This window comes from Cavia porcellus, unplaced genomic scaffold, assembly GCF_034190915.1.
Source record: "Cavia porcellus strain 051 isolate PalLab524CR breed Dunkin Hartley unplaced genomic scaffold, mCavPor4.1 scaffold_31, whole genome shotgun sequence".
In the NCBI taxonomy this organism is placed as follows: domain Eukaryota; kingdom Metazoa; phylum Chordata; class Mammalia; order Rodentia; family Caviidae; genus Cavia; species Cavia porcellus.
In genome coordinates, this window is record NW_026947514.1 from 12457639 (window position 1) to 12480805 (window position 23167).

A 23167-nucleotide genomic window follows, 5' to 3' on the forward strand; every position below is an offset into this window, starting at 1 on the left:
AAGGGAATAAAAACAGTAAAATGGAGCAAAACATAACAGTGACAACAATATTGGATTTCAAAAACAAAACAGAAGGAAATCCCCATAGTTGCTATATTGCATATTGTTATCTTCTAAATAAATGATCGAACTACCGACTTTAGGCCTGAAAAGTCAATCAAACAATATGAGCAGTAAGTTGTTTTTTTACTTTAGGCACTATCATCTCAGCCTGTGTTTCACCAAGTCAGCTAGTGCTAGGAGGGTGGGGTTCCTCTTGTCTCTGGACACTGGCTGGTTCATAGGATTGCACAGGTTGGCTTCTTGGTCCTCCCAGCCCATGACTTGCATTTACTTTTTTAACTGCAGTTTTTCCTAGATGAGAGAGCAAACAGTCATCAAAGAATCTATAAAAAGCATGAGGCAGGTGGCTCAGGAGTTTTCATCATCCCCATTTTATAGATGAGGATATGAGGCCCTGGGATGCTGAGGGGTTTACTCAGGTAGGGGTCAGACTTCACTTGAGAACTCAGGTCTGTCTGTCTCCTGTGCAGTGTGGGGCCAGACAAATGCATGTGGACCATTTTCCTGGGAGTAAAAATGTGCCAACCATATATTCATTCAGCTCAAGAACAGGCCAGGGCAGTCTGAGAACACCTAGACCCCTGAACTGCTCAGGAGGTACCTCAGCTTCTGTCTTCACAGCCTGGCCCTCCACCACCAGCCTGTGACCAGAAAGTCCATGGGACTGCTACCCAGTTTTCCCATGGGCCACGTGGCATGGAGGCCCCTGCCTCTGAGGCTGCGCAAGTTACAAGACTTGGCATAGTGATGTTCCTTGTTTTTCACCCAGGCTGCTAGGGTTTGCACCTTCATGATCGACATGTGCAAAGGGGCCAGTGTGCTGGAGATGGTGTAGACTGTGGCTTGATTGGATAGGAGTGATGGGGGTTTGGGGAGGGTGTTTTTGTGTTAAAGTTATTTGTGGGGCCGGAGAAGTTTGGATATGGGGGACACAGCAAGGCCCACTGCTTGGCTGGTATTCATTGGTAGAGATTTGGTAGGTGAATCCTGGCCAAAGGACAGTTTTCACATGGACTTCTGATGCTTTGGAGTCCTGGAGACTTGTCTGCCTGAACCTCAGAACAGAACCAGCTGGAGGCAGTGGTGTGCTCCTAGAGGATCTGCGCTGGCCCAGAAAGTGGAGTCAGTGGTACCAGTCTCACTGCTCAGCTTATTAGAAATGCTGCTTTTTAATCTGAAAGGTCACATTGCATCACTTCAGAGAGAGGAGGTGCTTCAGAAGAAAACAGGAGAGGAAAGAGTTTGTCTTCTCTCGAGGGTAGAAATTGTATTGCCCTTTGATGTGGGGCAGCTTGTGATCTAAGAGCCACCCCCAGGCTGTGGATTGAGGAACAGGCTTTAGGATGGCTCCGGATGCAGCCAGGCATCCTTCCCTGGGCTGCTTTGGTGACCAAGGGTGCCCCAATGGGACTGGGACCTTCCTGGGCTGTCTATGACTGGGTTGGGAGGAAAGTAAAGACTCAAGGCCGAGAGTGGTGGCTTGTTATCCCTCCGTGGCCAGTTTACCAGTTGCATCTGTTCCATGGAGAAGCCTCAAGTGTGGGGAGCCCTGGGGTGGTTAAGGTGTGTAGTGGGGGATCTGCAGGCCACCCCTTCCAATATGTGGCCATGCAAATCATAACCTCTGATCCTGAGAAGAACTGGGTGATATCCTGGCTTTGATTCTGATGAGTTCACTCTTTCTCTTCAGTCTTATTGGATGCACCCATCCCCTCGGGGACAATCTGAAACCTTTAGGCTGCTTCCAGGAGGCCCAGTGTGCCTGGTACCCAGGCATAGTACCCTGAAGGCTGGCTCCTCGTGCAGGGCACAGAAATAAAGGGGCTATGCCTTTCTGCAGTTTCCTGCATCACTATCCCTAGAAAAGTTAACGGTAGATAAATTTGTTTCTGTCTTCCAGTGAGAAGAATAGGCCTCATCTCTTTTGATGCTATCACATTACAGTGTTGAGTCCTCGCCATGGGAGACCAGGCTCCCTGTCCCAGCATGCATCCGACAATAAAATGGTTTATAACCTGCAACAGCACTTGTGTCTTTTCCCAGCCCAGCCTTCATTTCCCTAAGAAGGGAGCTGTTCCCAGGAGTGTTTGGTTTCCCGCCGGCCATTCACCAAGCTGCACACTGTTCTTCAAGGGGGGAGAACTGGTTTTGCAAAGTAAACTGATAGCCTGGCGGAATATCCTCAGCCAGGAAGGATGGGCAGCTTAATAAGTTACCTCTGAGTAGGCAGAGTGCCCCAGGCTCCTCCCTACTTGCCTCTGTCCTTGCCCCCTGCCTCCTCTACACTCCAGTGCCCCAGCAGAATGAGGGAGGAGCCCCCCTTCCAGGGCACTGGGGGGCTGGAGTGCTGGATCAAAGCTGCGCTGTTGGGCAGAAACAAAGCCAGTCATGCTTGGCCCTTCTGGGCCCCTGTGTCCTCACCGGATTCCCCACTGGAGTCCGGCCAGCCTGGGGATAAGCTGCTCTGTGCCTAGCAGAGCCCAGACTCTAAGGAGCGACCCCCTGGAGCAGAGCAGCTTCTCCGGCTCCAAGTCTGCAGAGGCTCTGGGCTGAAAGGTGCTGAGGAGGGGTGGCTGGAGCTCAGGACCCTCCTCCTGCTTTGAAGAGGAGGCTGCCAGGTGGGAGGAACCACTGTGGCCTCTGTGGTGCTATAGGAGAGTGAATTCCGGCGAAGTCAGGCCCAGGGCTGCCTCCTGGGGGAGGATTCTGACGTCCGGTGCCGCCTCCCAGACTAGGACAGAGGTTGCAGCCCAGGGCTGATGGATTTCTGGGGCCTGTGCCCAGAGAGGCTCTACCATGTGCCCTGAGTGAAGGTGGAGTAGGGTGTCACAGCGGTGAATACTTGTCCAGCATGTGTGAGGCCCTGGGTTTGATCCCCAGCACTGCAAAAATGAAAATAAAAATGAAACAAAAAACTAGCACATGGGTTGGGTTTATAGGTTGTGATTGAGCCTGTGCCTGCTGTAGTCTGCCTTGAATTTTCTGTAGGAGGCCACATAGCCCGAGGGACCCTAGGGTGCCCTTGGCATATGTGCCTGCATCTCAGGCTGGAATCAGCTGGAATCTCACCCCCAGTCTTGTGCTTGGGTGTTTCCCTCCTCTCCAAGTCCTTTCTCCTCCCTGCTGGCTGGTTCCACTGTGTCAGCCCTGAGACCGGAGGAGCCCAGAACTCGGTAGAGACTGAGCTTGAGAATGAATGTCCTAGTCAGGGCCTTCATTTGCTGTTCCCAACAACTAGAGTCCAGATTGCCAATGCCTGGGCAGGGCTCCCTGTGTTCCTTCTTAGTGCTTATCCTGTGCCTGCCGTGTTGTGCAGTCCTTAGAGACCATCTCATCCTGGGAGTGACTGGGTATAGATTGATTAGTTGTGGCTGGGTTATGAGCTTTCAACCTTGATCTTTGGGGGGAAAATGTGTAATTGTTTAGTGATGTCTGTCACAGAGGCAATAGGACAGTAGTTTTCTGCACGTTATGTGGCTTGTCTTTTTGTGAGAAATTGAGGTCCACAGAACTTGTGGCTCATTTTTGTGTTTAATAGTGGGTCTGAATGTAGAATCCAAAGCTGCTGACCCTAACTTAGTACTCTCTCTACTGTCTAGCACTAAAGAATAATTTATACAGGTGTCATGGTACATGCTTATGATCCTAGCATTCTTGGAGGCCAAGGCAGTAGGTTTGCAAGTTAAAGAGTCCAGCCCAGGTGACTTAGTGAGACCTTGTCCTCAAATTAAAAGGTAACAAAAGGCCTTGGTATAAAAGCAGGATAAATTAGAGTTATTTGTAGGAAAATGGATGTACCATGAGACAATGTTAAGTAAAATAAATCAGACACAGGCTTAACTATCACGTGATTTCTCTGAGAAATCCAAAGTATAAATAATTTAAAGAGCAAAATAGATAGATAATTAGAAAAAGGGTGATAGATCTTTTCCAAATGGGAAGGGGAGATTTAAAAAAGCTGTGTTACGGGCCTGTACCAACTCCCCACGATGAATGTAATCGGTATGTGCTGCTGATTAAAAATTAAAGCAGAAGGGGCCCTTAGTGATCCTTCTCCTTGCTAGTGAGAAGACAGCGTGTTAAACACAGGGCAGAATATCAGACTGACCCTGATGAAATGGGCTGTTTAGAAAATGCACCATGAAAGGAGGCGGGGAGACTGGCTCCAATTTCAGAGGCAAGCCTGGGTCTTCCGGAGAGCCCCACTGGGGTAGAAGACCTTCCTCCTGTCCCCTCCAGGCATGTTGCAGCCACCCGGGGAACCTGGGTAGAAAGCTGTAAACGCAGCTGCCGCAGGCAGTCCCTTCATGTGCCGGATTTTAAAGTGCTTTCCTTCAATAGCAGGAAAAATGTACAACCTCGAGGGCCTCAGACACATGCAGAGGCCCTCATTTTATGAAGCACGCGGGAGAAACAATTTTAAAGTATATAATTTTGGTCTTGTAAGAAAATGCCAATGTTCTTTGGAGATGTAATTGATGGAGGGGTAGAATGACGTGAGATGCTCCATTTTGCTTTAAAATCTGTTCGGTTTTTTACATCAAAGGGAAAATCTGTGCCCAAAAGGTGAAGTGTTTGCCGGTGGTGGGTTACACCTGCTGCAAACTCAGTGCTCTGTGCTCTAGTTGTTTTGCATGTTGGAGTTTGTCCCCCTCATCCAGTGGCTCATAGCCCCGGGACGCCAGGCAGAGGGACTGGAGACTCAGAGACCTGTGGGAAAAGCCTTGCCCCTGCCTGCTGGCCACCTGGTGCTTCTCTGGGCAGTGCACTGCGGGCGATGCAGGCACACGCCGCTTCACATCCCACTTCGTAGCTCGTCTTCCGCGTGGGACAGGGAGTCAGCTCGGCCTGGAAGAGGTGCTTGCTTTTTTTCCACCAGCAGTGTTCCGGCGCCCTTGCTTGGAATGGGTGGGCTTCATCTTTTGGTCACAGCAGGGACAAAACAACCTGCAAGGGGTGTGTAGGTCATAGCAGTCCCTCAGGCTTCCCTAGGCAGTGGAAGTACCCTTGTACTTCCACAGGCTGTACCCTTGCTCTGCCTCTCCTGCACCCCGCCCCCTCACTTCTGGGCGGGCCTCCAAACACGTAAGAGAGGCCTTCAGGCCTCCAAACACATAAGAGAGGCCTTCATTTTACGAAGCACACTGAGGGGAATATTTTTTTAAGGCATGCAATTGTGGTCATGTAAGAAAGTGCCAGTACTCTTCGGAAGTATATGCTGGTGGAGAAAGGGAATGACACAAGGTTGGTATTTGCTTTAAAATGGTTTGTTTTATAATATAGGGAAAAAGTGGATGAAGCAACTCCTGTTCCTCATTGGGTGCAGCAGGGGTCTAATTGTACCTTGTTGTTCTTTTTGTTCACATTTGCGATTTTTCACAATGAAAATGTTAGTAAAGTGCCTAACATCCCCCTAGAAGCTTTTTTTTGGTTTATTGTACTGATTTATCTGTTAGAGGTGCAGGTCTGACTCCCACTGCTCTCTGTTCTATACCTTTGCCTCTTCCCCTAGTCCCTTTATGTAATGAATGCTTTCTAAAAATTCACATGGTGTCCAGCCACCCCGGGATTGCCAGCATAAATGTATAGTTTGTTTTTATTGGGCAAACATTTGTTCAGCAACTGTGTGTAAAGACTGTCTCCAGAGTGCACCCCGGAAGCTGGAAAGTGAGGCTCCAGGAGAAGCATCCTTGTAGGATCCCACCAGCAGGGTGGCATTGCTTCCTCACTGTGGGGTTGGTTGTCTGCTCCCCAATAGTGGCACCCCGTTTTGAAATCACATCCTGTATTATAGCTGAACAATGACTGTATTCAGCCCCATCCTTTTTGCCTTGACTGAAATGTTCTTCTGTTCTCAGGGGAGACCCCTTACCCAGGAGCTAAGTGTCCCAGAGTTCAGATAGTTCTCATTGGCTTCAGACAGACTCCCTGGGCATCAGGCTGAGTAAGAAACACCAGTCGGAGGCCCAGTGATGGGGATAGGTGCCAGGCCTGGCCTTGTGAGGCCGTGGCTGCCAGCTGTCTGGAGCTGTGTGCCCACATCCAGCAAGGAGAGCAGGTGCCAGGCTGGAGGGTGGAGTTGGCTCCAGCTGGAGGCCATTCTTTGGAGTCCCCTGTCACCCTCCTGCTCTGGGGCTTGCTGTGAGGACATGCTGGAGTCAGGGCCCTCAGGGCAAAGGGTGAGCAACACTGGCCATGCCAAATAGTCAGACTCCTCTTTGTACATCTGTGGGCCTATTCCTAGGTCACCCTGGGGAACCTGATCCCGCACAGACTGGTCTGGGAGTATCTGTTTTGATTCCGCACTTGACCCTGTGGAGCTGTCCACCCTTGGCATAACCCTCTGACAGCAGCATCGTCGTCTCTTGGAAGAGCTGCTCCCTCTTGAGGAGCACCTAGAGCTTCTTGCCTTGTCCAGAGGGCATGTGGATGAGTTTTAGAGTCAGATTGTAGGGGAGGTCCACACCCTGCTCTTCTGAGGGTGAGTCTGTCATGCTCGGTCATGGTGGGTTTGTGTGCTCCCCTGGCATAAGGGGTTTTGGAAGGACCAAGCCAGTGCGTCACAAGTGTTTGCTGCTGTTTCTCTGCTACTGGTGTGCACGCTGGAGAAACAGGCTGGCATTCACGCCTGAAGCTCAGTGCACACATACCCAGTAGCCCAGCTCATGTTGCCCCCAGGTGCCAACCCGAGAGAAACGCTGGCATGCGGGTGCTGGGAGACTGGTGGAAGAATGTTCTCTGCACTTGTATGTGTAGTAACAAAACCTGGACACGGCCCAGATGCCCGTCAGTGGAGAGAGGGTGAATACACTAAGACACGACTACACAATGGAATATTATCCAGCTGTCCAAGCAGATTAACTACAGTAGCATGCAGTGCTGTAGATGAATTCTAGCCATACATAAATATTAGGTAAAAATGGTGTGCTCCCACACATCCCATACAGCACGACTCCTTTGTTCTAAGGTTAAAAGAACTCAGACCAATTTACTGTCTAGGAATACTCACAGATACAGTGAAACTATATGAAAAAGCGGGCAGGGCGGTGTGCTTTGGAGGTGGGTCATGGTATCTGGTGGGAGGAGGCGGGGGTAGTGGCCATCTGGTTAAATATGGGCTGCTGTCAGGGTCTTGGCCTCTGTTTTGGGTGGAGGGTTTGCAGGTGGTTATTACATTGCAGAAAGTGGTTCAAATGAAAACGGGCCTCATGTGGACCAAAGGTGAGTGTCAGGATCCAAGGATTATGCTCAGTAATTAACCCGGTTTTGTGCGTACCAGGCCCAACATTTCCCTCCCCTGGGAGGATTTAGCAAAGGCTGTGATGGCCCAGCTGGCTGGGAGTCGGGGTGGAGTCTGAGTTTCCATAGTTACCCTCCCCTGCTCCTGTCCAGTCACCACCTGTCCGTCCATCTCAGGTCCCCCTACGCCATCACACCTGCTGGCTGTTGCGACCTCAGCCTGCTTATGGCTTTATTTTTCTTTAACTGTGTGTTTCCTATCTGTGTCACACAATTAGTGCGTTGGTTATAAATGGCCTCACCTGCTGACTGTTTCCATATGTGTGCGTGTGTCTGTCTTACAAGATGCTAATCCCCTCAAGGTCAGAGGTCAGGCTCTGGCTTCTCCTTGGAAGCAGAGGACATTGCCTAGTCTTGTGTCCACCCTGCTTTTCCCATCCAACCCCAGCCTCCCTGCACCCATGCAGGCCCCGAGGCAAGGTGTGAGTAGTCGGGCTGCCCCTCTTTCTGGGAAGCCTTCCTAGGACTTGGCAGCCGTGCCTCTTCCCTTCCTCCTGCTGCTGCCTGCAGTCCAGGAAGAGGCCTGGGGCTCCATCTCCACAGCGGGACGACTAGCTGGAAAGAGCAAAGAGCTCGGCACCCAGCACTTGAAGCGGGGCTCTCACAGCGGCTTTGGTGTGCCTGGCTTCTCCTAAACTGGAATCTCGTGTAAGTTGTTTTTAGGTCTTTGTGGCTCACAGCTGAGCATAGTTCTCAGTGATGGCTCATGTAGCCTCCCAAACCACCCATGATGCTTAGCCTTGCTGGATATGTAATGATTATACTTTGAATTCTGAGGGTTTAAAAGGCAGCAGAATCTTGAGTTGACTTTTGGACTTTTTCAGATCATTTCTTTTTAGCGAGAGACTGGAAGTCCCAGGATCTTAGATCCCATGTTCTACCTACTCTTGGGTGACCTGGCATGTCACTTGAGCCCTAAATGTCTCTTGCTCACTGATTGAGTGAGGTAACAATCTCATCTGCTTGCTACTCTTTTAACACAAAGTGTCCCTCTGTGCTCCAGCATGAACTGTCACCTCCACAGCAACAGTCTGTGAGGACAGAGCTCCACTTCGGGAGAAAAATTTGTCTGAGCTGCCTGAGCCTGGTGTCGCCACACAGGCATGCGCTGCTGGGTTCCCAGGACACTCCGCCTTTCCTGGCCTTGTGCTGCTAGCCCTCTTGCCACTGTCCCTCTCCTCCCTAGAGAGAGCCCAGGATGGACAGTCAGAGGTGGGGTGAGCTGGTCTGCACAGGTGGGGGTGCTCAGTCATGGCTTTTATTGATGTTACCTTCCATCCTCTCAGGGAACAGTGTCTCCATGGACATAGGGTAGTGTTGAGCTGTCTTGACTGGCGCTGGGAAGCAGAGCAGCTGAGGTCACTTTGGGATGCTGACCTTGGGGCTGTGAGCACCTCAGCAGTGTGACTGTTGGACAAAGTCCCTTCCTACCTGGGACATCTGTTGGCGGCCTCCTGGGGACTGAGCAGACCCTGTAGCAGTGGGAGACACTTGTCTGGGAAAAACACCGCCCATGCTTCTGTGAGTCTCTTCCCTGCTTCCTGCTGGGAGGTGTCAGGGTGACCAGGGTGACCAGCGCTGGCCTCCTGCACTCCTTCCTCTTCCATACAGAACCTTCTCCCGCAGTGGCCTACCAGGCCTTCATTCCTGATTCTGCTTGCCAGATGATAAAACTGTGAGCTCCCTCTGAGCCCCCAGGGAACAAAGATTCTGGCTCCTACTGCAAGGCCTCGAACTGATCAGTGCTCAGCAAGTCCTGGCTGAATGAAAGAAGACAAGAATGAGGGGGTGTGGTGGTGTACACCTGTAATTGCAGTGTGTGGAAGGTTGAGGCAGGAAGGTTGCAAATTTGAGCCCAGTCTGGGCAACTTGGGTATTACCAAGACCATGTCTCAAAAAAAAGGCAGGGCTGGAGATGTAGCTCAGTGCAAAGATCTTGGGTTCACTCCCTGGTACCACAAAGAGGGCGGGAGGAGTAAGGCATTGTGTAAAGCTCAGAAGACAGGGATTGATGTTAGGAAGGCAGATGCTGACAGAGAGCTCCACCCTGAGCTTGATGTGCTACTACTCTGAGAATCAGCTTAGAGTGGGGAGCTCTGGAAACACAGGCTGTACTCAGTGTGTGTGGGAGGCCAGGCATGCTTATCATCTGTCTCTCCTCGGAGCATCGGCTGTGAGTGACCAGCGACCTTTGCAAGGCCTTTCCTGGCCGCTACACTTTTGGGGCGCTCTCCACCTGCCAACTCCTTGGGTCTATCTACACATTTGGGCTGCTCACAGTGAGCTGGTGGCTCACTGTGTTCAATCCTCTTTTATCAAGCACACCAGGAAGGCAGGGATGGAAGATGGAGATTTGCAGTGCCAGTTCGTGAGTCCTCATTGTCCTCATCTCAAGTCTATTCCCCTGTACCGTTGGCACAGTGACAGTTCTGGCCCTGCTGAACATGGCCTGAAGTGTGCAGACTGCAGTGTGTTGGACCAGAGCCTGGCGCACAGTGGGTGCTTAGCTAGAGTGCAAAGTGGAGTCTTTGAGTCTTGTTTGGCTGGAGAAGTTCACTTGCTGCCGTGCTGGGGAGGCACAGACTCACCCTGCTCTCGTTGGGCACAGGATGCACCATCAGACCTTGGTCAGACTTGCACACTAATCCTGAGGTTTGGACCCTTTGGTCAGCTCATCCGACGGTGGCTGGGCCTCCTGCGTGCCAGGCCCTGAAAGCTGCTGGGAGTGGGGTAGTCTGGCTTCATCCTGGAAAGTAAGGCTGATGTAGTGGAAGGTGAGTCCATAGCTTGGTACCCAGAGTAGGGACTTACCTGTCTCGCCCATATCTCCTTGGTGTTTGGTACTATATTTGCTTTACTGTGCCTGTCACGTCAGGTTCCATAAGCACATGCCACCATATCTTATTTTCTATCTCAGACAGGCCTCACCAGTCCATCCTTGCACTCTGCCTCTGAGCACAGACCTTGCCTCAGAATCGTTTCCAGGTGCACTCTGTGGAGCCGCTGTCCGAGCTCCCTGTGGCTGGAACCGAGGCTTAAACTTTCATTTAACCCCTGCTTTCAGGAGAGCTTCTTGTGCCCTTCGGGTGGCAGAAAGGTCACAGAGACACTGTTAGACTGCTGGAAACACGTGGGCCACCATACCTACATCCTGTTCAGGTGCAGATCCTTCCCACCTGCTCCCTGCTCCCTTCTGTGCCTGGAACGCTGTAATTCTGCAACTACAACCTGCACTCATATCTATTCTCATTTCATCCAGGGCCCTCTTTAACCTGTGATGGCTTTGTGTTCATCATGATCATCTTGAAAGTTTGGCTTTGTCTTCTCAGCTTTATTTTCTGTTCACTCACTTAGGACTTCCTGGCACATACACATGCCATATATTTGTTCACCACTTCACGTCCCTCATTTATTACAGGGTCCTGAGCTATCAGAAGTATCTATGGATTGAATGGACCCTGCATTAGCAGGTGGCTCGTAACCTCACTAATTCTGCCTGGCAGAGTTAAGACTAAATGCGGTAATACAAATTGGCTCAGCTTCTGGCTTATTAGATCCTTTAATTTGTCATTCTTCAAAATAGCATTCTCTGTAGGGTAGATAGGCCAGCTATGTTTAGTTTGAGGTTCTGAGGCCTCTCTTCTCACAAGATCTTTTTCCCAACAGCCAGTTCTGTTTAGGCAGCAGTTGGTGGGTGTCTGCTGTGGCCCAGCAGGTGAATTTACCATAGCATCTGCCCTGGGAACCTGAGCTCCTGACTTAGTTACTTTTCTTGTTGCTGAGACAAAATACCTGATGCCCAAAGTTAAGGGAGGAAAGGTTTATTTAGCTCACAGTTTGTAGCAGTTTCAGTCCATACCTGGCTGGCTCCAAGGCAGGATGGCACATGGCAGAGGGGTACCAGTTCATGGCAGTGGAAGGTAGCAAAAACCAGCTTCTTTCTGCCTCTTTTATATAATATCTAGACTTACGGGTCTAGGGCAGTGCCAATCCAAACAGTGGACTGATTTAGTAATCATACCCTTAATCCCAGCATCGCACACTCTAGACTCAGCCAGCTCTGAAAAGCCCCATCTAAGGCTGTATGAGGCTTTAAAGAAGAGACATCTAGATACAGACCAAAACAGTTCGCAGTGAGAGAAAGGAGGTTACACTCAGGCAGGGGTAAAGGAGGGGTTTGGAGCTGCTGGACAGGGACGTGGTTATTGTCCACAGAAGGGTGGGAGGAGGCTCTAGGTAGGGCTGGCGGATGGATGTAGGACAGAGGACAGGCTGGCTGTTGAGTCACCACCAACCCCTTCTCATTCCCGCAGCCTGGCTGGAGGCCTCTGAAGTTGATAAACGTCTGTAAGATTTCACTTCCTGCTGAAATAGTTACTCAGGAAGCTTGTCATCTCTTCACCTTCCTCTTCTCCAGTTTTTCAGGTGTGCCTTGAGTTGCTTTCCTAGTTTCCTCCTAGAGAATCAGAGGAAGTTCTTGGAGATGGACCGGTTTCCTGGTCTGTGGAAGAAGTCTGCCGTCTTGCTGCAGACGCTGTCTCTGTGAGGAGTGGGCCGTGTGCAGGGTGTGCCTGCTGGGCCATCTCCCAGCCCTGCTCTCAGCCACCTGGAGGACAGAGCCCTTGCCCTCCCTCTGCGTCCTGCAGCGCTCCCTGCTTCTCTCCAGTCTTTGCCATTCATTTACCCAGGCACAGAGTCAGTGCCAGTGCCAGGCAGCCGTCAGCAGTCAGCCGTGCCTGCTCGCTCGCCTCTGAGCTCAGATGGCTGCAGGGTCCTCAGTGTGAGTTCTGTGTCAGTGAGCCTCGGGGAGCAGAAACAACTCCTTATGGTGCAGCAAGTAGATGCACATGTGTGTGTGTTTCCAGTGCTCCCAGGGAGAAGACGAAAAAGGGCCAGTAGATGGCCCTGCTCAGGCCTTCCTCTTTCGTGCTGGCCCCAGGGTCACAGAGAAGAAAAGGGGTGCAGGAGGATTTCTGTGTCCCGGGGCCTCTGGAATGGACCCCAAGGCCTACACAAGTAGCTGCTCCTTGTCTTCCTTTGTGCACTTCACTGTCTGGGCTGCGAACTCTGCCTTTGCCCATCATGGAGCTGCAGGAGAGAAAGGCATGCATGGCTCCTGAGCACAAGGGGAATGGCGCTCAGGTCCTGCCAGCACTTGCTGGGGCCCGGTCACGTGCCAGGCATGGTGCCTGGTCGCCTGTGGGGGGCATGATGCATGCCCACCTGGCCACTTGGCAGGGGCTGAGGCTGAGGCCCGGCAGTGACAGGTCAGTGGTGCAGCCGGCACAGTGGGCTCCAGTCACTGCAGTTACAGAGGGGACACTCCCTGAGCAGAGGTGATGTGTGCATCTGGTTCTCACTTGGCACCTGGGGACTGTGGAGGGAATGGGTGAGCCTAGCATTTGCATTAAGAGACGCATAGAGGAGGCCGCCTTCTGATTCTCACTTCTTACTCTTTTTACCTCCCCTGGCCCCAGCTCAGCCCACACATCTGCGTGTCAGCCTGCTCTGCATCTGCTCATTCTTTCCAAGTCATGTCAGGGACACCTGCTCCTGTATTTGTCTGTTTTCTGTTGTGACAAAATAACCAGAGGCTGGGTATTTTGTGGAGAAAAGGGGTCTGTTTAGCTCATGTTTTTTGAGGCTGAGGACCAAGGTTGGGCAGTCCTATGAATCTGGCCTCTGCTGACGGCCTTGAGTCAAGTGACAGGAGCACATGGAGAAGAGGTTGTGTGACAGGAAAGGAAGCAAGGGAGATTCAGAGGTCAGGCTCATTGTTTTTATAACAACTCACCTTGGAAAGAACTAATGAGGGTCTTTCAAGAGCTATATAATCTTTCCTAAAAGCGCAAAGAGATTCTACAATGACTGAGCCATAGTAGTCAGATGCATCACAGCCGTGAAATTGGGCTCCTCATATCAACCTCAGCACTGACTGAGGGGCTTTATCCTGGAGGAGTTACCCAGGTGGGTGCAGAGGACAGGGTCACCCAGATCTTGAAGCTTAGCTTGAGGGTGGGATCCTCTTAGTCCTCCTTCCCTGCCCATCTCCTAGCCCAATCCTTAGTCTCAGTGGCCCTAGTGTACTCAGAATGTCGCCCTCCCTGTCGTGGGTTCCAGGAGATGCCATGGATCATAGAGGGCAGGTTTCTGTGGCAAAAGTCTCAGGAGACCAGGCTCCCCCAGCCCAGGCAGCAGGGGTGACTCGGAGGTGCTTCCTTCCCCACTGAGCCCTGCTGTTGGCCGGGCTGTGTGCACCATGAGTGACTCCCTACTGGCCCAACCTGGGATCTGTGCGTCTGACAGTGTCCCTGCTGACATTGGTCTTTTCGGAGGACACACACCCTGCTGTGCCTGGCCTCTGCCTCTGGGCTGCTCCCCTCACTCTTGCCATGATCCTTGGTTGAGAGGCTCCAAGCAAGGTGCTGGCTGCCACTGGATAAGAGCTCAGCGCACCGAGCAGACCTGAGCATCACATGGGCAGATGTTCCCGGGGTTCCTGGTGCCCTGGGAGGCCTGTTCCTGTTGTTCCCCTGGATTCTTCCTGGACCTGTGGTACTTGTTGCCTATCGGAGCCGGCACTGGGGCTCCAAAGGCACAGAGAAATGCTGTACTCCCCTTGGGTTCAAGGTAAAGGCGGCCTTGAAGTTTCCAGGTGCAGCTTCCCCCCAGTTCTCACTCATCTCAGCTCAGAGGAAACATTTGTCTTTCCTTTCTGTGAACAAAGAATTGGCCTGTTTGTTTCTGTGAACACAGCCAGTAGGACAGGCAGCTAGGAAGTGTTCCAGGGAGGGAGTTTTCTGGGGATTTCATAACCTTGGACAGACTTCTAAATTGCTGGGCGCTGAGACCCAGTGTGGCCTATTTAGGGAGGCCATTGCTTCCAGGTTTATGCAGTTGGAGCTTGTTTCAGGCCCTAGGGATCCCCAGATTAATTGAGATGAGGCGGAACAGATGGATTGAGTCTATCGGCAGCTTTCTGTGGCAGCCTCTTAATAAGAAAGCACTTCATTACCCGCTGATTTTCCCAGGGCCCCTGCCCCACTGGAAGGGCTGCAGGGGAGCTGGAGGGGCCCCTGTACAGGTGGAATTAAATAGTTGGTCTCCTATGCCAGGCTTTGAGCAGGTGGCCAAGGTAAACTATCACTTATCTTTCCTCTCAGGAGCTAATTTAGAAAATCATGCAGCTGACCATTCTGTTCCCAGAAAGGAGAGATGACTGTGGCTCTTGGTTTTGGGGTCAAGAACCTGCTGTCCTCAGGAGGGGTGACACTGTGGGATGTGGGGGTTGGTTAGACTGGGGTGGCAGGCTGTGAATGTTGTGAGTCCTGTGGGTGTCCGACGTCAACTGCAGAAGAAGCCTTGGTTTTGGCCATAGGGAGAGAGCATGCACTGGACAAGCTCACCTTTGCCGTGGATTGTGCCATGAAACCTGTTACCAACACTGAGCTGCAGGTGCCCTGACTCGGTGTGCTGTTGATGGCTGTCCTGGGAATGTTGGGAGAAGAGAATGAACCTCTCTGGGGTAGGGTGTTTCTGTGTAGGAAGTTTAAGGGTAGCTGCGTTGGTTGGTCAGTTGATCGCCAATGCCACATTGAAGTATGTTCAAGGTTCCCTGTTGACCAAAACCAGGTAAGAGGTTTTTTTTTTTTTTTTGAAGGTAGTAAAATACAACAGAACAAGACAGAACAAAGCCAGTTGAGACAGTGTAGTGAAATCACAGCAGGTGACCGGGATAACAGCAATAGGTATCACAGTATATGTCGTTATCATCACAATAGTTGTTCTTTCAGTTACATATAGCAAAATAAAATGAAGTACAGAACATTATAGAACTTACCAAAACAGAATATTGAATAGAACAGTACCATTAATCAGAATAAAGCAAGACAGTAGTAAAAATATTTGCCTTCAGAAAGATGGTAGAAGGAAATCTCCCTTATTTGCTATATTGCATTTGGTCAACCTCCCAAGAGATGCTCAGATCTCTGGCTCCCATTTGCTAATGGGGAACAGGGGAAGTGGGATGTTTGACTCTAAGCCGTGCACCCGTAGGCTCTCTATTGCTTAACAGGGAGGCAGGCTGCTTGCTTGGTTTCCCAGCACCCTAAGTTCCAACTGGCGTGATCTCACGAGACACTGGTGGTTCTCCCCATGGGGCTGCTGCAGTCTGCCACACCACAGCCACTTGGGTAGGAGGTTTTGAGCTGTGTCATGGAGGGACTTTGAGAGACAGCCTGAGCATTGCTACTGCAGTGGATGCAAAAGGTCATGGATACTCCTACCAGCTGTAGAAGTCTCGGGGTCCCCATGCATTTCACCTGCTTGCACCCTAGTTAGTATTGTGTACAGTTTCTAGAGGTGATCTTGTGGGGTCTAGATGTCTTTTCTTAGAGTGCCATAATGGGTATTTGAATACACGTGGGATCTTTCCTGTTGGTAGTTATTTCTGTAGTACAGGAAGTCAGAATTAACCTTGTTTTGCAGTTTGCTGGTAAAAAATCACATTTGGGATTTTACAGCTAGAAAGCATAGTGTATTCAAACCAGCATTGCAAATTCACTTTGAAATAGTTCCCTTAAGTTTGTATTCATTATTCTACTCGCACAGGTTTTAATGGAACATCATAAAGCAAATTTTAAACTACTCTGTTTTTTCCCCTCCCATTTTGAAGTGCCTTTAAGTTTTGCTAACAGCTACAACCTGTGAATCTTAAAGGTGGTGTCAGATTTTGCCCAGTTTCAAAGCACAGAAAGTAACTCAGCGGAGGAAACAGCTGCCTTCACTGTGGTAAAGCAAAGCAGTTGGTTTCAGGACTTGGTTTCTTGTCAGTATGGAAGGGAGAAAAGATGCTTCCTACACATAAAAGGTTTTAAGAATCTTAACGCGCAGTATAAATTTTGAGGAATATTTTTTATCTAATTTCCCCAACTGTCACTATGCACAGCTTTTTGCTGCCACTAAGTACAGAGTTGATTGACAGGTGAAATGTGGAGTATTCAGAAGCGGGCAGATAAAGCATGAGGAGTTGTGGAGAGAGAAACTCAGTGACTGGGTGTCAGGTGCTATGTGGGGTTGGCCTTTTAGCTGAGCTGGGCCAGGGAGTAAGTCGCGGCCTGGTGGGAGATGCAGAGTGGGGGGTTTGCTTATCAAGGTTTGACTTGCAGCTGACCTTACACAGTTAAGACACTTCCTGGCTCTGACCTTCACCTCTCTCTCAGGCTCCTAAGCTTTCCACACAGCCCAGACTCACAGTCCTTGCAGCTCTGGGTCCTGTGCTGCACCTGTTGACCTCCCTGGTTTCCCAGCCAGACTGGGAGCTCTTGTCACCCTGCAAGCCTCGCAGGGTGTGTGTCTTTTGAATATCCGAACCCGACCAGACCCAAAACTCTGCTGGCTGCTCACGCAAAGCTGGTATCACTCACGGGTCTGCTTTTCAGACTTGACTCTGAGGGTATGCAGAGGTCAACAGCAGCAGTCTTCGGTTTTATTTTGTCTCTTGTGGAAGATTGATTTTGCTGCCTGAATCATCCTGGTCTCCTTGGTAACCAGCAGCCCCCCTCCTCCTCCTGGCCGCCTCTGCTGAGTGTGTGTTGTAACTTTTCTGGGATTTCCCTCATGGACTTCCAGCCACAGCTTCTGCACAGACCCCATGGAGGATGGTTCTGTGGTCATGCCTTCAACAGCTGCATGTGTTTTTACCTTCCTGAACAGTTTCATTGAAGTGGGAGAGAAAGGTTTCTTATTTTTCATGAAATCATCTTTCTGGACGAGGCAGTCCCTGTATCCAGTGGAAATCAAAGCTAACCTCTGCTGTACATGCATAAAATCTTTTTACCTCAGATCTTTTCTAGGACCCTACATTTCTCCCACCTGCAGAGAGAACAGCCCTTGTTTTGCACGGCACAGTTGGATGAAGGCTTTTCTTTCCTTGAGGCCCCTACTTTGCCTCCTGCAGTGGGTGGTCCTCCCCCTCCTCCCCTGGGCCTTTGCCTGGCCCTCTTCATGGGACCCCTGGGTTCTCCTGGCCAGCCTCTGCTCTCCCAGCTCATCCAGGCTTTGTGTTTCCTGATGGATGCACTGGAGGTGCTGTTTGTTTTGGGAGGATAGTGTTTAAAAATGGAAATCTGTCTCATTTATTATTTTGGATGCGGGTGAGTTGTGCAGGAAATGATGGATGCTTTTTCTCATAGCAAGCCTGTACTGTTAATAGTTGACGTGCCTAGTAAATAGACATCTCCCTGACTGCAGTTCTTTGTATGGGAAACCATGGCATAGAAGACTTTGTAGTTTCAGGTGACAGAATGTATTACAGACTCTAGAAAATGCTGGGAAAACTTGGTCTAGTCCCAGTCTTTTTGGGTGGGAAGGGGGTAACCCAGGATTAAATCCACAGCCTCCTGCTTACCAGGCAGGCGCTGTTCAGCTGAGCTATATCTCTGGCCCTTATTCCCAGTCATTCTGATGAAGAACATTCTGGCCTATCAACTTTGAGATTTTTTTTCCTCTATTAAACATACATTTAGTTGTATAACTGTGCGTGCACCCACTTGATTTGCCTTCGTTTGTTTGCAGTATTGGGAGATGGACTAGGATCTCATGCAAGCACTTTAGCACTGAGCTGCACTGCTACACTCCAGCCCTTTTATTTTATTTCAAGACAGTCTCTGTCTTACTTGCTCTGGCTGGCCTCAAATTTGCAGTCTTCCTGTCTCAGCCTCCCAAGTAGCTGGGATTACAGGCACGGGCTACCAGCTTTGAGCTTGCCCTTTGCTTTGTTCTCAGAACTCTTACATAATTGCTGATGACTCCTGAGAGCTGGTGCTACCTACAGGCCTTGAGAGCAAGGCGGTGCCACACTGCCCAGTGCACCCTCCTGTAGGTCAAGGTCAGGAAGCCTGGCATCCGAGGGAGGGCAGCTCACCGGGCCTTTTGACTCCAGGTGCCAACACAGATGCTGCCCCTGGGACCCACCACCAGATGGGGTGACAGATGCTTTTTGGAAGAGTCCTAGCCACTCCCCTCCCCATGTGTTTTGCTTTATCAACTTGGCCCTGGATTATTGACGAGATCTTAGATTTTTGGATCTGAAATCTGAGTGTCAGGCCAGGTCATCCCCCAACAGAAAATGCTTCTCCAGCCCTGCGCCTCAGCTGCCTTTGCAGGATCCCGACACACTCTCCGCTGGCCTGCTTTTGTTTTGCTTTTGGAGGTTTGTTAAAAGCAATTAACTGTCAATGGGCCGCTCCAGGATACAGTTAGTCTGCTTTCTTTGTGAAAAGCAAAATCTGGGATGTCCCCAGAGCCTTATGGGAGACTCTGAAAGTAACCCTGCCTAAAAGGGAAGAAAGGAAGGAATAAAGGAGTGTAGAATCCACCCTTCCAGGGCTACATTTGCATCTCCACCCCCACTTCAAGCTCTGCAGGAATTACTGGGGAGGTCTTCACCCCAAGCCTGAGGCTGCCACCAGCCCTGCCCTTCGAGCATATCTGACAGTACCATGTTGGGCCACTCTCCAGTGTCACTGGATCCCGAGCCTTGCAGCAGCCGGCCAGGGTGGGTCCAGGTGCCGGAGCTTGGCCCCCACAGTGGCTCTCTGTTCCAGGCGCTGGCATCAGGGAAGGAGGGTCCTCTCATCAACACCCTCCTCACGTACCAGCTGGACTGAGGCCCTGGCCTGTTGCCCTGCGGCCCCACCATTGCAGCAGCCTCGGGCTTGTTGTGGGGTTTTCTACAGGGTGGACAGGGGTGTAGCGAACTCACAGGCCACCAAGTCCTTGTCATTGCTAATGTGCAGCCTCTGGCCACATGCAGCAGACAGGGCCTCAATGGCTTGTGTGTCTGAAGAAATAGACTTATTTTAGTTAATTTTAATTTAAAAATTGGTAATGCAGATACAGAAAAGTAATTTTAAGTGTATTTAGAACAACTTGGGGATGGGAAAATTTTTTTTCTTTTCTATACAGGGGATTAAGTCCAGGCTTCATGCATGGTAGGTAGTTGCTACTATACTACCGAGCTGCATCTCCAGCTCTGCTCTCTTCAATTTTATTTTGAACCAGTCTTGTTGAGTTGTCCAGACTGGCCTTGAAATTGCAGTCCGCCTGCCTCTGCCTCCCAATAGCTAAGATTCAAGAATGCTCCATCATACCTGGTTGGACTCTCCTTTTTCAATTGTAAATTTCATGAAATCTATTTATAGTTTTAAGTATTTCCGGTGGAAATTTATCCACATTGGGATGTGCTGTAAGTATAAAATACATACTGGGTTTTAGAGACAGTATGAAAAAGAGTGTGAAATACCTGAGTAAAATTTTTTGTGTCATGTGTTGAAATAAGTATTTTAAATATAGCCCCTTCATTAAAGTATATCGCTAGAATATTTTCTCTTGCTTCATTTAATGCTTTTAAGAAAAGTTTGACATTAATATGTCTGCAGTTACTCATAGCACTGGCCCCAGAGCCTGCTTTTGTGGGGGTTGTCATTGATGTTCCTTTACGGGAGCCAGTTAATGACTTGGGACATTTTTTGGCTATAGAACTAGGTCTTGGGAGACCTATGGTATTTTTTTTTTTTTTTTTCTTCTTCTTTTTCTCGGTACTGGGGATCGAACTTATGACCACCTGCTTGCAAGGCAGGTGCTTGTGCTGCTGAGCTAAATCCCCAGCCCCTGACCTATGGTATTTTGAAAGGAAGAAAAGTTAAAAAGTCTACTCATGAAACATTTCCTAATTACACAGATGACATGTTTCTTCTGGAAAAATTAGAAAGTACTGACTAAAGGAAATTAAACTTTCAATTTGGAAGAAGCTTACATAGATTTTTCTACAATACTTTCTAGTGATATTTTGTTTAGATTAATATTGTCATAAAATAATCACTTTGGACAGAATTTAAAGATTATTTCAGCTGGATGGGGTGGTTGGTGTACACCTGTAATCCCACCACTTGGGGGCTGAGGCAGGAGGATCACTACAAATTCAAGGCTATGTTAAGTGAGTTCAAGACCAGCCTGCACTACATTGTGAGACCTTGCCTCAGAAAAACAAAACAAAATAAAACAATTATTTCAAGTATACACACGCAAAAGCTGACTGCCCATATAATGTCTCATTTATGCCCTGATAGAGGGCTGGGTATTAGAGATTTGGCCAGTGGCAGAAGACCAGCAGCTGGGATTTGGAGAGAGGCTGCTGATGGTCAGCAAAGGTAGCCTGGGCCTCCCAGGGTGGCCCAGGGCCTGGACCATCCTCGAGGCAGAAAAGGGCGCTATGTGACAGAATGGTGCTAATTCAAGCAGGGACACTTTACCCTGCTTGAGTTAGCAGGGAGGCATGGGGTGTGTTCTGCCAGCCGGGTGGAGGATTTGGGGACGTGCAATGCTTTGGTGACTAGGAGACAGTTTTTACGTTGACTTCTCAGAGCTTGAGGGACCACTGAGACTGTCACACAGCTTGAACCTCCCTGCTGCAGTTGGGACTTGGCCCTCGGCAAGTGTGTGTAAGTGGTAGCTGAGGCAGTGCTGTGACCCTGGTGCTGGAGAGGCGCAGTCTCGGCCTCGTGTAGTGGGGCTGTGTGCTCAGGAGTGGGTGCGCCTTTTGGTGCAGCATCTTCTCCCCACCCCGACTTCCTGCAACTTCCTGCACGGGTGGGAGCTGTGGAAGGCAGTAGTAGGGGGCTGGTAAAGTCACTGTGTGTCCTCACAGGCTGCCCCTGACTCTTGCAGTTCACAGCTCCAAGGTGGCTCTGAGATGTTTTGTTCTCCTGGGCTCAGTGGGATCGGCCAGTGTGTGGTAACCCCCTTTTATTCTCCCACTGAACACACAGATTTTCTGTAGCGTGTTTTGGGCAACTCCTGAAAAGCTGCCTCTTGAAGGAAACTCTGTTAAGAGACTCAAAAGGAGCTTTCGTGGTAAAAAATATTTCTGTCAGGACCACCTTTAAAGCATAATGAAATCTACACCTTTCTTGGTCTTCTACAAAATAGGACTTTTATCTTCTGATTTGTGACAAGTGAAACAGACAGATCTGGACAAAGAAGGAGAGGTGTGAGAAATGGGCTGAAGGTATACAGGTCTCAGGTTGCTCCTCAGCCCACCACGGAGACCCAACAGTGCATACCTGTAACCCCAGCACTCTGGGAGGCTGAGGCAGGAGGATTGTTAAGTTCAAGCCCAGCTAGGCAACTTGGTGACTAAGCAAGGCCCAGTCTCAAAATGGAAACAAAAACAAAAAAGATGCTAACGAGGGTATGATGGGGGACCCTCTTGGCCTTTCCATTACTGGCCCAGATGTGCCCTTCTCCCGGGAAGCCACTGCTAACAGTGGCAGAAGTCTCCGTATTTAGAACTCGTGTCAGAGACCAGCTTAGCACTTGGATTCTGAGTCACAGGGTAGTAAAGGCTTAGTAGCTTTAGGTTTTATTCTCTATTCTAATTGTACAAGCCATACAATAAAGTAATTAAGAGTATCTTTTAAAAATACTTTGGAATGTCATTTGCCCCCTTTTTTTTTGTCTCTGTACATACACAGGCACAATTGTTATTTGAGAATGATCAAGGCAGAAGTGTGGTTAGTGCTTGGTTTGCCATGTATGTTTATATCTTCTTAGTCCTCCCTATTTCTGATGTCTTCATAGTTACCGTCAGTCTTGCACACTCATCCGGCGCCTTGACTGACTGTAATTTACTTAATTGTTCTTTATTTTTGGATCCTGTTCTTAATGGTATTTCCCCCCTTTGTCTCTGTAGGAAGTCCTCCAGCAGCTGATCGTAATGAATTTGCCCAATGTTTTGATGATTGGCAAAGACCCACTGTCTGGTGAGTGAAAGGCCCTCTGGCCCCCTGTAGTGCCCGGGCAGTGCCATCGGCTTTGGACAGCTGTTAGCCACTGAGCTGTGGCTGCCAGCTGGGAGCCACACAGGGAAAACACGTGATAGTTTTGGTGAGATTTAAAGAGCGGGTTTATTGCCCTGAGGCATTCAGCCAAAAGCACGTTTATTCCTGAAGAATGAATCTGTCCCAGCCCATCAGGTGCCCGTGCAGAGGTAGAGGAAGCCACTGCGTCATCCCTTGCCTAGAAGGCAGGTCTGGGTTTGGGTGTCTGAGGCACATGGCGGCCTCTCCGGGGTCTCCGCACCTCAGTAAATATGGATCAAAATCTGCAGTGGTGGAGTGCAGCTCCTTAGGAAGGAAATCAGTGCCATCCTGGGGATCTCAAGATACTTTTCTTGTATACCAGGATGGAGCTCGGTACAATGGGGTCATTTGTTTCTCTTATTTCTGCTGGACTCAGAGCTCCTGGCGGGCAAGGGCTCTTAAGTCCTCTTGGTGTCTAATGTTCAGTGTCCTGCAATCTTCCAGAAAGTCAGAGTGTAGTTTGTACCTGCCAGGTAACTCAGTGAATGAAAGGGGGTGGCACGTTGGCTCCCTTCCCTGGGTACCCATGGCTCACAACATACACGCTTAGGCCCTGGCAGGGTCTCTCTTCGTTCCAGGTGAGACCTCGTTAGTATTTTGGAACCCTGGGTCTGGGTGAGATGTCAAGGAAGACAAAATCCACACCTGCAGGATGGAAGAGACCAGGGATCCTAAATGATTCAGGGTTTTGGGGAAGGGACTGAAGCTTCCTCTTATTGGCGTCTCTTCATCCTTGTCCGGCTGTCTTTTTTCTCTCTGTGACCATTGCAGTAGCCAAGTTGCCTTGAGAGGGAGAAAAAGTATACCGAGTGACCAGCCAAGAACAGGACTTGTAAGGATCACTTCTTTCTTGGGGCTACATCCAGGGAGTCCCAGCAGGAGCT

At 49.9% G+C, this 23167-nt stretch overlaps 1 protein-coding gene across 7 annotated transcripts in view; it reads left to right on the top strand.

Moving 5' to 3' along the window:
* Positions 1-23167, top strand: part of Ccdc88c (coiled-coil domain containing 88C) — a 116979-nt gene that overhangs the window by 26264 nt on the left and 67548 nt on the right. For 5 of the 7 annotated variants that reach the window (XM_063241157.1, XM_063241158.1, XM_023566130.2 and 2 more), the window contains one exon: positions 22115-22184. In XM_063241157.1, the coding sequence (XP_063097227.1) occupies positions 22115-22184 (70 nt within the window). Of the gene's footprint in view, positions 1-13068; positions 14498-14652; positions 14995-22114; positions 22185-23167 lie in introns of those variants that run through there. The other 2 variants (XM_063241156.1, XM_063241160.1) reach the window with 2 other exon arrangements.